The 15,255-nt window shown below is 43.4% G+C and overlaps 1 protein-coding gene across 7 annotated transcripts in view; it reads left to right on the top strand.

Annotated features, from left to right (window-relative positions):
* Window positions 1-1,218: 1,218 nt before the first annotated feature.
* Window positions 1,219-15,255, top strand: part of WASHC2A (WASH complex subunit 2A) — a 46,413-nt gene continuing 32,376 nt past the window's right edge. For all 7 annotated transcript variants that reach the window (XM_052640796.1, XM_052640800.1, XM_052640799.1 and 4 more), the window contains exons 1-7: window positions 1,219-1,334; window positions 1,420-1,542; window positions 2,355-2,519; window positions 8,365-8,427; window positions 10,571-10,744; window positions 12,947-13,040; window positions 14,400-14,461. In XM_052640796.1, coding sequence (XP_052496756.1) covers window positions 1,332-1,334; window positions 1,420-1,542; window positions 2,355-2,519; window positions 8,365-8,427; window positions 10,571-10,744; window positions 12,947-13,040; window positions 14,400-14,461 — 684 coding nt within the window. In that variant the 5' untranslated portion in view covers window positions 1,219-1,331. The remainder of the gene's footprint in view (window positions 1,335-1,419; window positions 1,543-2,354; window positions 2,520-8,364; window positions 8,428-10,570; window positions 10,745-12,946; window positions 13,041-14,399; window positions 14,462-15,255) is intronic.

Genomic DNA, 15,255 nt, shown 5'->3' with positions numbered 1-15,255 from the left:
AAAGAAAGGGCATAGAAAACACGGGCAGAACTATGTTTAATGCTTACAGTATGGCAGGCACCCTGGTACTTTACAAATACCACATTTAACACATTTAACACCACATTCCTGAAAGACAGGTAACTTACACGGATTAAATAACCTGCCCATGGGCACAGAGCAATGGAAAGAAATTGGAATCTTCATTTTAAAAAGTAAGTTGGTCTGGCAGAAGAAGGTCTCTGCAGATGGACCTTCGGGGAAGTGTGAGGCAGAACAGCTGAATCACTCAGCGCTCCCGGGAAGCCGGAAGCCGGGAAAGTTGAGAATGGATTCACAGGCAGGGGTCAGATTACAAATGGATTTTGGACTTGAATCTGAGGGCATTGCCTACGGAGTAAAGGATTTTAAGGAGGCCCGGCCCAGTGAGTTGAACCCGAGCATGTCCTCAAAAGCATGATGATAACGAGATAGATCCATCTCCAAGTAAATCTAGGTTTCTGTGTGCTGACCCAGTGACCGTCAGCGGAGATGTAGCAAGGAAGAGGCGCAGCAGCCGCGAGCTCTTCTGCACACATCTCCGGACGTTTAAAGCTCCTTGGATGGGTCTTCCAAGATCCTTTTGGCTCCCCTCTGAACACATCTGGTTCCCTGCATACTTCCGGACTAATTACGCGCCGGCCACTCGGGTCCTTCAGCTGAAGCTAAACTTGACTCCCGCACCCCTTAAGCGCCCCCTGGCTTCCGCAGTCTTCCTGTTTTTTTTTTTTCCCCCCTTTTCTAAAGTGAAACAGATTAAAAAAAATTATATTATAGTTGATTTACAGTGTTTTAATTTCTCCTGTACACCAAAGTGATGGTTATATACATTCTTTTTCATATTCTTTTCCATTACGATTTACCACAGGATATTGAATATCGTTTCCTAGGACTGTGTTGTTTGTCCGTTAAATATGTAACAGTTTGCATCTGCTAACCCCAAACTCCCAATCCCTTCCTCCCCTGACCCCCCACCGCTTTGACAACCAAGTTTGTTCTCTACATTCGCGAGTCTGTTTCACATACAGTTTCTGCATATAAGTGATATCATGTATTTCCTTTCTCCTTTTCACTTAGTTCCTTCAGTACGACCATCGCTAGATCCAGGCACGTGACTCATCCGCAGCCAGCGGGCCCAGCCTCCGTTCCGCGGCCCACATCCGGTCACGTGAGGGGCAGGTCACGCGGCGCTCTGGTCACGTGAGGCTGGTCACGTGCCAGGGCCGCGCTGCTAGGGGCTAGGCTTCCGGAGACTCTGGGGCTCGGCGGGTGCGGGCCTGCGGCTTCGGCGCCCCCCAAGCTGCGCAGCCGGGATGGTGAGGGCGGCGCTCTGGGTTGGGGCTGGGCCGCGTCCGCCGCCTCCCCGGAGCTCAGCCCCTCTTCCCGTCCTTCCCGCTGCAGATGAGCCGGGCCACCCCCGACCAGGAGCGAGCGCCGGCGTCCGAGCCCGTGTGGGAGCGTCCCTGGTCGGTGGAGGAGATCCGCAGGAGCAGCCAGAGCTGGTCGCTGGCGGCCGACGCGGGCGTGAGAGGCGGGACCCGGGACGGGAGCGGAGGCGGGCCGTCTGCGGGGGATGCGCGGCCTGCGAGCGGGAGGACATCAGCCCCAGCCCCTCTCCACCCAGTCGACCCCGCTCTGTCTCTCGTGGACTAAATAACACCCCTTCTTGCTCTCGAAAACTTCCTGGTGGCAGTCCTCAGGCCCTTGGGCGGATGCCGGCCGGCTGACTTCAGCTCTCTTGAGGGCTGCTCCTCGGGCTGCCGCCCATCGCAGGGCGCTCGCTTCCTTGTTCGGTTTTTTCGGCCAGGGGCCAGCTCCATCCTGAGCGGAGAGTTCGGCTTCCACCGCGCCGCAGGCTTGCAGTGGCACCTCATAGGCGACTCCTTGTTGAGATCTGGACTGAGTGGGTTGGGAGACAAACCAGTATATGAATATCGTTGAGTAAGACACCTTAGGCCTGGGACCCAGTAAGCTCAGAGCCGCGGTTCCAGAGTCCCGTTTGAGTAGGATTTTTGGATGAGCAGTGCTTTGTCATTTTGCCTTTCCTGTGTGATCCCTGTAGGATGACAATCAAACACCACTTTAAAGTTTCTCCAGAAACGAGATAGGAAGTGTCCACTGTTTTGATGAGCTTTCTTAATGTTTTTCTATGCTGCTTGGCCTTGGTACTGTCAAAAGCAGCATCCCTTTTCCGTTCCAACACACACACACACACACACACACACGCACGCACACACACACGAAAGAAAATGGCTGCTTTTCTGTTTTGATATGCAGAATAGATGCATAGTACAGACGCATATTGATACTGCTGTATATGTTTGTCTTTTAAATAGCTACTACAGTTTCTGCAGGAATTTTCACAACAGACTATCTCTAGGACTCATGAAATCAAGAAACAAGTGGACGGACTAATCCGGGAGACTAAAGCCACCGACTGCCGCCTGCACAATGTCTTCAATGACTTCCTTATGCTCTCTAATACCCAGTTCATTGAAAACGTGAGTTACTTAGTTGCATCCGAGTTTTAAAGAAGTAACACTGTTAGAGGGAGCAGTAGTCAAACTGTGATATTAACTGGCCTGTTGTTAGGTTCTCTTAAATTCTGGGGTAAGTAGTACTTCTTGGTAATTGATGTTCCCTCCCTTTTTATTAGTCAAGTTTACCTGTTTTTTCAAGCCTTTGAGAAAACCTAATGATAAAAACTTCCTCATATTCCAATGTTTTCATCCATTATTAATTCTGGAGTTGTCAGCAGTTTTGGTGAATTGCATGGCCCTCCAGCAAGCCTTGTTATCCTCTGTAAGGAAAGCCATACACCTGGTCTGACCCTCTGGGCACCAGCATGTTACTAATTGTATGCATTATGTTCTGTTAAGTTATATTAAAAGCATGTGTGTGTCTACTTGGACTATTCTGAACTAATGCCTTGTTATGCTGGCTGAACCTGTGTCATAAAATCAACTCTAAACAGATTGTTGCACTTTAACCCAAGTGCAATTTTGTCGGTTTATCAAGTTTCAAAGTTTTAGGTTCTAGGAACACATAGATAAACTAGAGCCCCTTCTTAGATAATATCACAATTTTCTGTAATAGTGTCATTCCAGAATAAAAAGGAATAAAATGTGGCTGGAGCTCCATGACTGTAGGGGAGATTATTCTAGAAGATGGAGAGAAAGCTTAGTTAAGCTGACCTGTGTTTCTCATAGGGTGACTAACTTTCTAAGTATCAGTGTTAGTTATACTGTGAAAAGAGGATTATTAAATTAGGCTATCTCCTGAGACTGTTAGATACAAAGTAATAAAAATGATTTTGAAAATTGCAAGATTATACAAAGATTTAGGATTGTTAAGAGGAGACTAAATATTGTCATGCAGATATCTTACACAGCACGTTTGTACATTTTTAGTAATTGAGGTTGAAGTGCCACTACTGGGCTTTTGGGGGAACCTGTGTGTAAAATAAAGATCTTAATAAAGGTTTTAAGTATCTTTTTGCCTGTAATCTAAGATACAGCAGATATTCTGGTTAAATCTGTAGTCATTTTCTGGCCATCTGCGCAGAATGTCGGTGCTTGGTCCTGAGCATCGTTGCTATTGGAAGAGGCGGTGTAGGACCCTCGACTCTCCTTCAGTAGTGTGTGCAGTCCCATCACTTCTTCATCTCGCTGAATTCTGTGTCCTTTTAACTACGTCTGTTGCTCTCATTCTGTGCCTTTCTTGCTGGATCGGGTGCTTAGCTCTTCTCGGCAGTCAGTCTTGCAGCCCTCGACTGGGCAAGGGACAGAACTGGGAGCCTTCTTTTGTACCTGATGTGCCTGAAGCACATTGATACTGGCTTGGTTCTGACTGATACTTCGGGGGAAATGGGCGTTATAAGCTCCTTTCTCTGAATCGTAACCTGCAGGTCTTCTCTTTCCCCAGCTCTTCTTTTCTTTCCAAGTTTTGTTAGATTCTGAGTTTCTGATCTGGTTTTTGTGGGAGGTTTTTTGTTTACTTTTGTTTTTGTTGATTATTTTTGGTTTTGGTTCATGATTTCTGTTCGCTTCTTGGATTCCCTGCGTCCATCTCTCTGTCTCCACTGTCTTGCGCTGCTTCCGCTTCCAGTCTGCGGCCAAGTTTCCCTCGAGATGTGCTGTGGCCACTGCCAACTCGAGCTGCTTCCCAGACCTCCCTGTGATGCCACGTGTTACATTCTTCCCATTCGTGGTAGCGCGTCATGCTGTTAAAAGGATGGCTGACGCTTGATAAAACTGAAGGAATCTACCTGCCGATAATACATTTGGCAGGGATTTGGCTTTTTCTTCAGACCCTGACATCAGGACTCATGTATTACAATTCTGTCTTAAACGATGGTGTCATTTGGTTTCATGGTAGTTTATTGGAAAGATACACAAAGAAATAGCTTTTTGGGTTTTAGTAACTGACCTCAGAGGCAGCTAGTAGATTGCGAACTGCATTATAGAGTTAGTGAAACTGAAGAGCAATCAAGACTTTTTAGGGCAAGAAAAATTAGTACCTTTAGTAAAGGCTCACGAGGGGATTCTGAAGGAGCAGAAATGCTGATTAACACTGTGGCCAGTGCATCAGTGTGTTATCAGTAGGGAATACAGTTCTTGCAGCTTCATTAATCTGTTCCTTTAGGAATTTTGTCCTGAAACATTGAGTGACCTAATTAACGACTTCTTTCACAGCACTTCCTATGATTGTAATTCTGCATCTATCAATACGGTTTGATGTGTTGAACTTCTCTGCTAAATCAAGCCCCACGTTTTTACTAAGTGTTATGTTCTTTGGGTTCAGCGTGAGCCTGATATATAGAGACTCAGTGGATATTTGAATGCGTTGATGAGAGATTATAAAAGTAAAGAGGACCATGGCTGGGTGTAATGTGTGAGAAATCTCCCTGTTGTCAGATTTCTCTCTTAATTCCTCACCTTCACCTCTTACCTCATCTCCCCAAATGAGGAAAAGATTCTTCAAGTAGAAATATCAAAGATATTTGACAGTTCTGTGAATGGCCACCTGATTTTAAAATGATCAGGCAACCCGTGAAGCTGTGAGTTCTGAAGGGTGAAGTAAGTTAGCGTTGCTCACCTGCTTGTGTACTGAGCACTTGGGATTCATGGTCCTGCTTGGCCACCCTTGAAAGATCCTGCGGGCTTTGTGTGTTTGTTGGCTGGTTTCTTAGATGTCCTGCTTGGCTTTCTGAAGGCTGCTGATGTCTGGTGAGGTGTTTCTAATGACAGGCAGGAGAAGAAGGAGGGTATTGATGCTGTTCAGACCTAAGCTTGAAGCTCAGTCTTTTAAGTTAAATGGTCTTGCTATTTAAAGTCTGAAGTGACCTGGGCAGCTGTCTTGTCTTAAAGTCTCAATTTTAAGATTTATTTGCCATTTTTTGTTCATGCCTTTGAAAATTACTCCCCTAATTTCTGGTCTCTATAGAATTATTATTTTTTTAATACGGCAAAAGAAGCAGCATATGAAATTTCAGATACTAAGGAAGAGCCTCTCAACGTTTTGACATGTATATTCCAAGTTCATTCTCATGCAGACATTGGACTTTTTTTCCTTTTTTGTTGTCAGAATAATGTATAAAAAGTATTAAAATGTGAAAAAATTTAAACTACAGAAGTCAACTATAATTCTACCACCCCAAATTAACCAGCCACTGAACATTTTGGCATATTTTTTTCTAATCCCATGTATGTATATAACTTTAACCTTTTTTGTATGTATGTATTTTCAGCCTGCATTTTTCTTCATGTTAGCGTATTATTTTATAAGCATTTTAACACATCTGTAAGATTTACTGAACTTAATTTCTGTTTCTATTTCATTTTATGGCTACCATTATTTAACAATCCCCCATACAGAACTTTTAAAGATACAATATTTTGTGTATCTAGGAAAGAACAGAGGAGAAGGCAATGGCACCCCACTCCAGTACTCTTGCCTGGAAAATCCTATGGATGGAGGAGCCTGGTAGGCTGCAGTCCATGGGGTCGCTAAGAGTCGGACACGACTGAGTGACTTCACTTTCACCTTTCACTTTCATGCATTGGAGAAGGAAATGGCAACTCACTCCAGTGTTCTTGCCTGGAGAATCCCAGGGATGGGGGAGCCTGGTGGGCCACCGTCTATGGGATTGCACAGAGTCGGACACGACTCAAGTGACTTAGCAGTAGTAGCAGGAAAGAGCAGATAATAACCACAAATGCTTATAATGTGCACTACCTTGTATTAACAGATTTTAATATTTTTTTTCCTTAGCTGTAAATATTTTGGGTGTGGGCTTGCTGGTTTTGCTGTCTCTTTACTCTTCTTATGTGGAGAGTGTATATATAGTCTTTGGATGTATATTGGTACATGTGTATGTAATATGAGGTAGGGATCGCATTTGTTTCTTTCCCACATAGGTAACTTTTGTTACGTAGTTCTTTTCCTCAGTGACATGGGTATGAATGTGTGTTCTTGCGAATATAAGTAGGCTTACGTGTAACTGTGAGTCTGTCTGTTACCTGTCTTTTATTACCTTTATCCGCTGTAGTAAGTATCACAATCTTAAAGACCAGAGATTTCTAAGGAGTCTTAATAGGGCAAATCTCTGTGACTTCTCTTTAGTCATAATTTTCATGGTTATCCTTGGCTTCTTCACTTCTGTGAATTTGAGGATATCTTGCTAATTTCCCCGGAAGATTCTGCTAGTATTTTGATTGGAATTGCAGAGAGTAACAGATTTGGTGTCTGTGGTTTTGAATGTAAATCTGGTGCCATGAGCATCTTACTGCTTGTGTCTGTTGTTCTTGGAACTACATTTCAAGAAGTAGAATTCTTGGGTTGGAAGATGGGAACTTTTAAAAACAACACCGTTTAATCAGATTCATCTTGGGTTAGAAGATATGAACATTTGAAAATAAGGTTGTCTAATCAGATTGACAGTTATTTTGAAAAGACGGGCAGCCTCACTCAGCTGCCGGCAAAGGTCTGGGACGTGGGCACTGAAGGTGTGTGGCGGCAGCGAGAGTTGCCCCACACAGAGGTCCGGAAGAAGCTGTGAAGAGTCAACCAGAGCTTTGACCTTGGCTTGGCAATCGTGTTTTCGAGAAGCCTGTAGAAATAAAGGGTCCCTGACCTGAGAATTCAGTATATATTTACAGCAGCTGGTTGGCACTAGCAAAAACTGGAAATGTCCTTAATGTTCTCTAATAAAGGATTCTTGAACTAACTACAGTCAACGTCGTACCATAAAATAGTATGCAGATATAAAAACAATTGAGTCAAATCTATATGCATTGACCTAGAAAGTGGTTTATGAGAATATCAAGTGAAAAAGTGGGGCAGAAGGATGTGTGTCATGTGAATGCAGTTTTGTTTCAAAGCTGGAAGGGCAGAAAGCTCTGGATGTGTGCATATGTCCGTATAAATTTGTGTAAGAGCCTTGGGAAACAGAGAGGAACACACACCAAACTTAACTTAGTTATTCTGAGGATGAGGTTGGAGGCAGGGATGGGATTATTTTTAAATATATCTCTCTGCAATTAGCTTTATATTGACATTTTAATTGTAATTGACGTGGAGTTTACATACCATAAAATAGACCCTTTTAAAAGTGTAGAAGGCAGTAGGTGTTACTGTATTCTTAAAGTTTTGTGACCATTACTAGTATCTAATTCTAGAACATTTTCATCACTGCACTATTTATAATGAGAATGTTTTACTTTGGGAGTTTAAGCAACAATAAATAGTTAAAAAAATCACAATGAGTTGCCGGAATGATGGCCCTGTATTGGAAAAAAGAAGCCACCTGCCCAAGCTGTATGGGTGAATCCCATGACTGGTCTTCTGGCCAATCAGTGGTGGGCTTGGCCTATCTGTTTTCTTATAAATGAGATAATAAAAATCAACCATTTTAAGCCACAGGATAAAAATGTCTTCATGGTTTCTACTGTATAAAATGTAAAAGCTGTTATACCCAGTGGGTAAGTTTCACCACTTGACGCGCTCAGGGCCTCGCGTGTGAGGGCCTGTATCAGAGCCCTGTCAGTGCTGTGTCAGGTTAGACTGACAGTGTGAACCCTGGTTGCTTACTGATTTTGTGACTGTGGTCAACCGTGAGATGGAAAGTTTTTTGTTTGTTTTTTCATGTTTCCTAGTCTTCTGTGTCTTTTCTTTAAACTTGATTTTGGGAAAGTTGTCTGCTCTTCTCTGCTTTGGCCTCAGCCGTTTCTTGAATAATCATTTCTTCTTGTCTTTCTCTTTTTTAAATTGTGTATTGAACGCTTACATCGTGATTGATTCCAAATGCTGTTTTGACTAAACACTGAACTTTGCTTCCATGTTTAGCGTGTATATGATGAGGAGGTGGAGGAGCCGGTGCTCAAGACTGAGGCAGAAAAACCAGAACAGGTACTTGCTTTGAATCACTCTTCTCTTGGGCTCCTTTAAAGAAGAAAAGTAGTGGTTTATGATACAGCTGCTGGAGGGAGAGTGGGGCAGGGAGATGGACTTTGGGAGGAATGGGAGAGGCTGGTTTTGACAGCTCAAGAATTGAACTTGTTTGTTTCTGAAATTTATTGTATGAAGAAATGTATAGATTAAGTTCCCGATTTCTGGCTTAAGAGTAGAGCAGAGGTGTGTAGAGATTTTCTGTAAAGGACCAGGTAAGAAATATTTTGTTTGCTGGCTGCATTGATCTCTATCCTTTGCTTCTTTTTCTTCTTTTCTTCCTCTCCTATCCCTTCCCCTTCCTTCTTTAAAAATGTAAAAACCTTTTTTACCTTGAGGGTTACTTAAAAAACAAAAACCAAAATGGGCCATACTGGGCAGTAGGTGGTGAGTTCTTTGAAGATTGTGTATCCCTGTTCTTTATGCCTGCTTTGCTGCTTATTACCACCAGTTTAAAAATAAAAGTAAGAAGAAAGCCAGACTACTTGTAACATATGAACGTGTTAGACCAAGAAAGGGTACCAGAAACCAGTTACAATTTTGCCTGAATGGCACCCCACTCCAGTACTCTTGCCTGGGAAATCCCATGGACGGAGGAGCCTGGTGGGCTGCAGTCCATGGGGTCGCTAAGAGTCGGACACGACTGAGCGACTTCAGTTTCACTTTTCACCTTCGTGCATTGGAGTAGGAAATGGCAACCCACTGCAGTGTTCTTGCCTGGAGAATCCCAGGGATGGGGGAGCCTGGTGGGCTGCCATCTGTGGGGTTGCACAAAGTCGGACACAAGTGAAGCGACTTAGCAGCAGCAGCAGCCTTTAAAAATTTATTAAAAAATTTTTTTATTTTTAATAGATTTGCTAAACTGTTTTAAGTGTAGTAATATCTGGTTATACCAAGTCAAGGTTCAGTTTAAAGTGATAGTTATTATAGTGAATTGTCTTTAAAAAATCCACAAGCATGTGTCTGCACACTTAGTACAATGTTAGCTATTTAACTTGGAATCAAACATACCGGAGTGCAAAAAAGATGCAGCCAAAACAAAAAAGGTAAGTTAGAAAGACTTCTGCACTTGAGGTAGAAGTATAAAACACTCCTCAGGTTTTCCCTTTTGGCTTTCAAAGCAGCAGTGTACGGGGACTTCCCAGGGTCCAGTGCTTAAGATACCACTGTCCCAATGTAGGGGACACAGGTTTGGTCACTGGTTGGGCAACTAAGATCCCACATGCCACACGGTGTGCCAGAAAAACAAAACAAAGGGGAAAACTGTATGGTTTGTTTGTTTCTGTAATTATACATCAACTTGCAGAATATTTGTGAGGAGAGGAAATGACACTAAATGTATTCTGCACTACTTCCTGCAACTGATGACACAGTTGAGTGTGTGAGAGCTGCTGTTATAGGAAGTGGAGATGGGTGGACTATTTTCAGCAGGTTGGTGCTGTGGACAAAGTTTTGTCGAGGTCGGGGCATTGTTCTAGGGTAACCTACAGGATAGATTAGAGATGAAACCGACTCTCTCTTGGTTTGAAACAAGTTTATAAAATGTAGTTGTCCAGTTATTTTTTTTAAACTGTAATTGAAAAATAACGTGTTTGCCTGGAGTATTTTCTTCTAAGTCTTAACCTCTGAGATTGTCCTAAGGACCATTAGCCAAGGTGAGTGGGCACAGTCGTGGCAAAGCTGAAACCCCAGGCCCTTTGTTCCTTCAGAAGCAGGGAGGGAACGTGCCCCTGATATCTTCTGATGTGCCATCATTGTTTTAGGGCGCTTTTACGTAGTCTATAGAGGCTGCACCATCACTCCATTGTGCTTTTGTTTTTGTAAATGATGAACGTGGAGCTCCAGAACCTTCTGTAGTTTGGTGCGTGTTCAATGTGTAGACACATTTGGGGCTCAGCACTCCGAAGTCTGAGATGAAGCGTTCAGCAAAATCTTTGACTTTCAGCATTTTAACATTGCAAATGATTAAGAACAACATTTTTAATTAAGTTTTTTTGATTTTGTTTGTTTTCGAGCATGAGTCTAGGCTTCAGTGAACATTCCCAGTGTTTATTAGGGTGGTATCAATATACTGGAGATCTTACTAAAAGTTACTTTTTCCTAGGAAAAGACCCGGGAACAGAAAGAAGTAGATCTGATTCCTAAAGTCCAGGAGGCTGTGAACTACGGTTTACAAGTGTTGGACAGTGCATTTGAGCAACTAGATATAAAAGCAGGAAACTCAGACTCTGAAGAGGATGATGCTAATGAGCGGATGGAATTGATCCTTGAGCCAAAGGTAAAGACACTCAGCTGTAATATTTATCGTTAGGCCTGTTGTGATTTGGGTCCTTTACTTGGGCGCAGAATTACTAAGATGTGGCCTTCACGTCTAAGAAGTGAGGATGCCACTTGGCGCTCTCATGCTGACCCCACCAGTCAGAGGGTTGCTGCACAGGAGCATTGCTTGCGTACTCACTAGGCTCCAGCGTGCCAAGCTTGGGGAGTACAGAGAGGCAGGGCTTCATTCCTACTCTCAAGATGCTTGTTACAACCATACCAGATGGTCAGAGGAAGGAGCCAGTTACAAAAGTCTCCAGCATAGATGTTTTGCCTTCTAGCTGGAGAAGTTAGGGTGAAGGTGAGATGTGAATTGGGTTTCGAAGGATGAGGAGGCTCATGAGAGGCGGGGGTTGTTGGGAAACTGACATTCTGTAGCTTGCACAAAGAGGGACCTCAGAAGTGTTAAAAGACATGTGGGTTGTTCCAGGTCTCAGCCAACGTGAATGAAAGTGCTGTGAGTGTTCATGAAGAGATTGTTGGCCTAGCAGGTGCTCTTGGCCTCACTGTGCTTTCTCTCAGGTTGGCTCAGTAGCAAACACAAGAGGTTGCCTTACTGGATTTGAGAGTCCTTTTGACACATAGTGCGTTGTGAATTGAAGCAAAAGCAGTCTCTCGTAATCATGTGTTCACTGCACGTTTCTCTTCCAGTTTGAGCTGGCCCGGCCCGGCCGGGCTGGGGCTGGTCCTTTAACCCTGATGTGCGTTCGTCATCTTGCTTTTTCACTGTAGGGATTTAGAAGTAGGCAGCTGGGTTTCCTTGGTGGCTGCCGCAGTAAAGTGTCTGCCTGCAGCGCAGGAGACCGGGGTTCAGTCCCTGGGTTGGGAAGATGCCCTGGAGAAGGGCATGGCCACCCACCCGGTCTTCTTACCTGGAGAATCCATGCACAGACCTGGTGGGCTACAGTCCATGGGGTTGCAAGGAACTGGACACGACTGCGTGACTGACTCACACAGCAGACCCTGGGAACTGTGGTGCCTGGGCCACACTCCCTCCTCGAAAGTCTCACCAGTTTTCCTGTTACAGGAGGACATGGGAACAGGCCTTCTGAGTCCGTGAACAGTCAGCCCAGTTGGCACTTTGATTTCTTTGCACTGAATTAGTTTTTGCTGTATCCTTGACCTTTACATTAACCTTCCCAAACTTTCTGTCATTTTCCAAGGACAGAGCTGTTCTCTTCTGTCCCTAGGGCCTGTTTTACAGGGAAGAGTTGTTAAAGCCGAAGGACCACGCCTCCGAGGTGGAGTGCTTCTCGGCTGTAAATTTTTGGTGTTGGCAGTGGCCTGACACGGGAGAATCTCTAACATGCTCCCGTGGACAGTCTACTTCGTTTTGTTCTGCTGTTTGACCTTCTGATCTTATTTTACCAGCTTCACTTCTCTGAATTCTGCCGTGTGAGCCTCTCAGGGGTATTATTATTTTTTTTTTTTCCTCCCTCTCCTGGATAGGTTCTTATCAGTCTGTTGGAAACATTCCTGTAGTTAATTATGTTGACTGTAGATACTTGCCCTGTGGATAGCTGATATTCGACGGTAAATACTGTTTCTTTCCGTCTAACCCACACTTCATGTCTCTGCTCCTGCCTCTTCCCCGATGCAGTGTGGAGGCGGCCTTCTCCTTTCCCTTCCTTTGTGCCTTGTGCCCTGTTTGTCCACACGTCCCACTACCCGCTTGCTGATTGTGTTATTTCCTCCGTGTGCCTCTCCAAATTTAGGACTTCGTTCTCAAGAGTCGCTGATGGGTTGGTATTTGCTCACCAAGTTGCTTTTCAGGGGAGGCAGATAGGTCACCATCATGAAAGCTTGTCAGGGTTTCCAGTTTCTTCCCTCGGTCCTCCTCCTCTGGGGAGTGTTGCTATGAAGTTGTGCCCCTTTGTTCAGTTACTGCCGGTAAACTTTTTACAAGCCTTTGCCATTTGTGTTAATACAATCAGGTACTTGAGAAGGGAAAGCCTCTATGAATCAGCTTTACTTTTCTATCTTTACCTGGGATTTAACTTTTTTTAAATCAGTGATTAAAAAAAAATCCTGCTGTGTTTCTTCTTCTCTTTTATTATGTAACTCTTTTGGGGTAGTCAGATGGAAGTGGATGTCAAGTGGAATACCTGATTTTATTTTCAACTCAAATATTTAACTGCTTATTCCTTTTCATTGTTTACAGGATCTGTACATTGACCGTCCTTTACCTTATTTAATTGGGTCAAAGCTGTTCATGGAGCAGGAAGATGTAGGTCTTGGAGAGCTTTCTAGTGAAGGTACACTTTTGCACTGCATATTTTTGTTGCTTTTAACGTTTATAGCTTAACTTTTTATTTAAAAATAATTTCAAACTTCACTTTAAAGTCTTAAAGTTACAAGACTAGGACAAGAAACTCTTACATACCGTTTGCCCAGGTTACCATTTGTGAATATTTCACCGTATTTGTGTATCATTCTCTCTCTATATGTGTAGTATTACTTTCTCCTGAGCCTCCTTAGGAGACATAGACATCCTGCCGCCTGACTCACGTATACGGTTGGCAGTTCATCTCCATGGGTTTGGCATCTGGGTATTCAACCAACATGGATAGAAAATACTTGGGAGTAAAAAATTGCAGGAAGTCTCAAAAGCAAATAGTTGCAATGCTGCATAGGCAGCTACTTACATAGGACTTAGGTTGTATTAGGTATTACAAGTAATCTGGAGACGAGTTAAGGTTGACTACAGGAGAAGGATGTGGGTTATACGTGGATGCTACGCCATCTTGGTGTCTGTGTGTGTGTCCATTGGGGAAAGGGGGTCCTGGAACCTATCCCTTGAGGGACAGCTGTATTTCTTTGTGTATTTTCTGAGAATAAGAACTTTCTCTTATTTAGTTGCACGTTCTGCATATTGATTTGCCCATCTGTCATCTTGGTTGGATGTGTGCATTGGGCTTTGATGTGAGACTTTTAATTTTTGTATCCTGCTTATTAATAGAAAAAATTAATCCAAGTGGTTGAATCCTATGAGACTTGGCAAGAATGTACAAATCAAGTATACTTGACTTTTTAACCTCTTCCCAAAGTAACTTTTATAGGAAATAAAGTCACCAATTGACAGGTCTCCAACAACAGTAGCAAAAAGTATAATTACCAAAGTTAGGAAATTTTACTGGATTTGACACTAGCTAATCCTCAGTCATACTCAGATTTTTCCAGTTGTCCCAGTAATGTCCTTTACAGTCCCTCTTTTTCTCTGGTTCAAAATCCAATCTACTCACTGCATGTAGTCGTCAAATCTCTAGTCTTTTAGTTTGATACCATTTCTCAGCCTTTTTTTGCTTTTCACAACCGTGACATCTTCAGAGAGTATAAGCCAGTTTTTCCCTTTGTAACTAATATATGTGACTAATTTATAAATATGACTATAGTCACTATTGTTATTAATAAATACCCCGTGGGGAAATACTTTGAGCCTATGTAAATATTCCATTCCTCACTATAGTGAAGATACTTTTAATTCCAATGAATGAGTATGGATGGTTTTATCAAAATCTTTTCATGTTGATGTATGGTGCTTTGTGATCTTGAGAAGAAATTAAGAATGTTTCCTTACGAATACTGGCTTTAACCTTTATCTTTCTTCTAACCAGAAGGTTCAGTGGGCAGTGATCGCGGGAGTATTGCAGACAGTGAGGAAGAGAACGAAGAAGAGGTAAGGGCTTGCTGGTGTGTCCAGGTCATAGTGGGCAGGAAACTTAGGGTGCATTTAGCAGGATCAGTAAATGACATGTTCGTGGATTACCAATTCGTTTACAACAGTCTCTTAGTAGCAATAGAAGCCATGTTCACAGGTCTTTTCCTTGGGATGGGAAGTTCCTTTTTTTCTTGTGTACAAAACCAAAGGAAACCGCTTTAACCCTTTACATCACCTGTACCATTGCCCTCCCTCCCACCGCCCCACCAAATCCTCTTCTTACCAGTGTATTTCGAGGGGGACAACTTAGATAGTTTGGTGGAATCTCTGCCTGAGATACAGTCTTTGAGTAAGTTCTATCTTTGAGTAATTCTAGGAGAACAGTCCATATTTAAAACATTCTTTACCCTAAAACCTTCTAGACCAGAAGCTTGCTGAAAGCGTCCACTTAAATGTTAGCCTGACTGCTACCTCTGGCATCTTCCCACCCGAAGAGCCTGGTCTGACTCCCTGTTCTCTAAGGCCTCAGAGTCTGTGGGCTTGGCCTTGACCCCGATTGTATCTGGCGTTGTTCCTTTAAATGGAATATTTGTTACTGCAAAGGGTAGAAACTCTCTGGAGGATCATTCCTGAATGTTGCTTTCTATAAGGCCACAGTCTTGAGCATGCTCCTTCCCGCGCCGCCTCCTCTGTTTGCACAATCGGTTTCCTTTCCTCCTGCCTGCAGCCCTCCCCTCAAAACACCTGATAGGAGGAAATGAACTTTTTAAAAACAGCCTTTCTTTCACTGATTGTCATTAGCCGCTGAAGCA

The sequence above is a fragment of the Budorcas taxicolor genome, chromosome 5 (assembly GCF_023091745.1).
Source record: "Budorcas taxicolor isolate Tak-1 chromosome 5, Takin1.1, whole genome shotgun sequence".
NCBI lineage: Eukaryota > Metazoa > Chordata > Mammalia > Artiodactyla > Bovidae > Budorcas > Budorcas taxicolor.
Note: the sequence above shows the minus strand (reverse complement) of the source record. Positions and strands in the feature narration are given on the sequence as shown.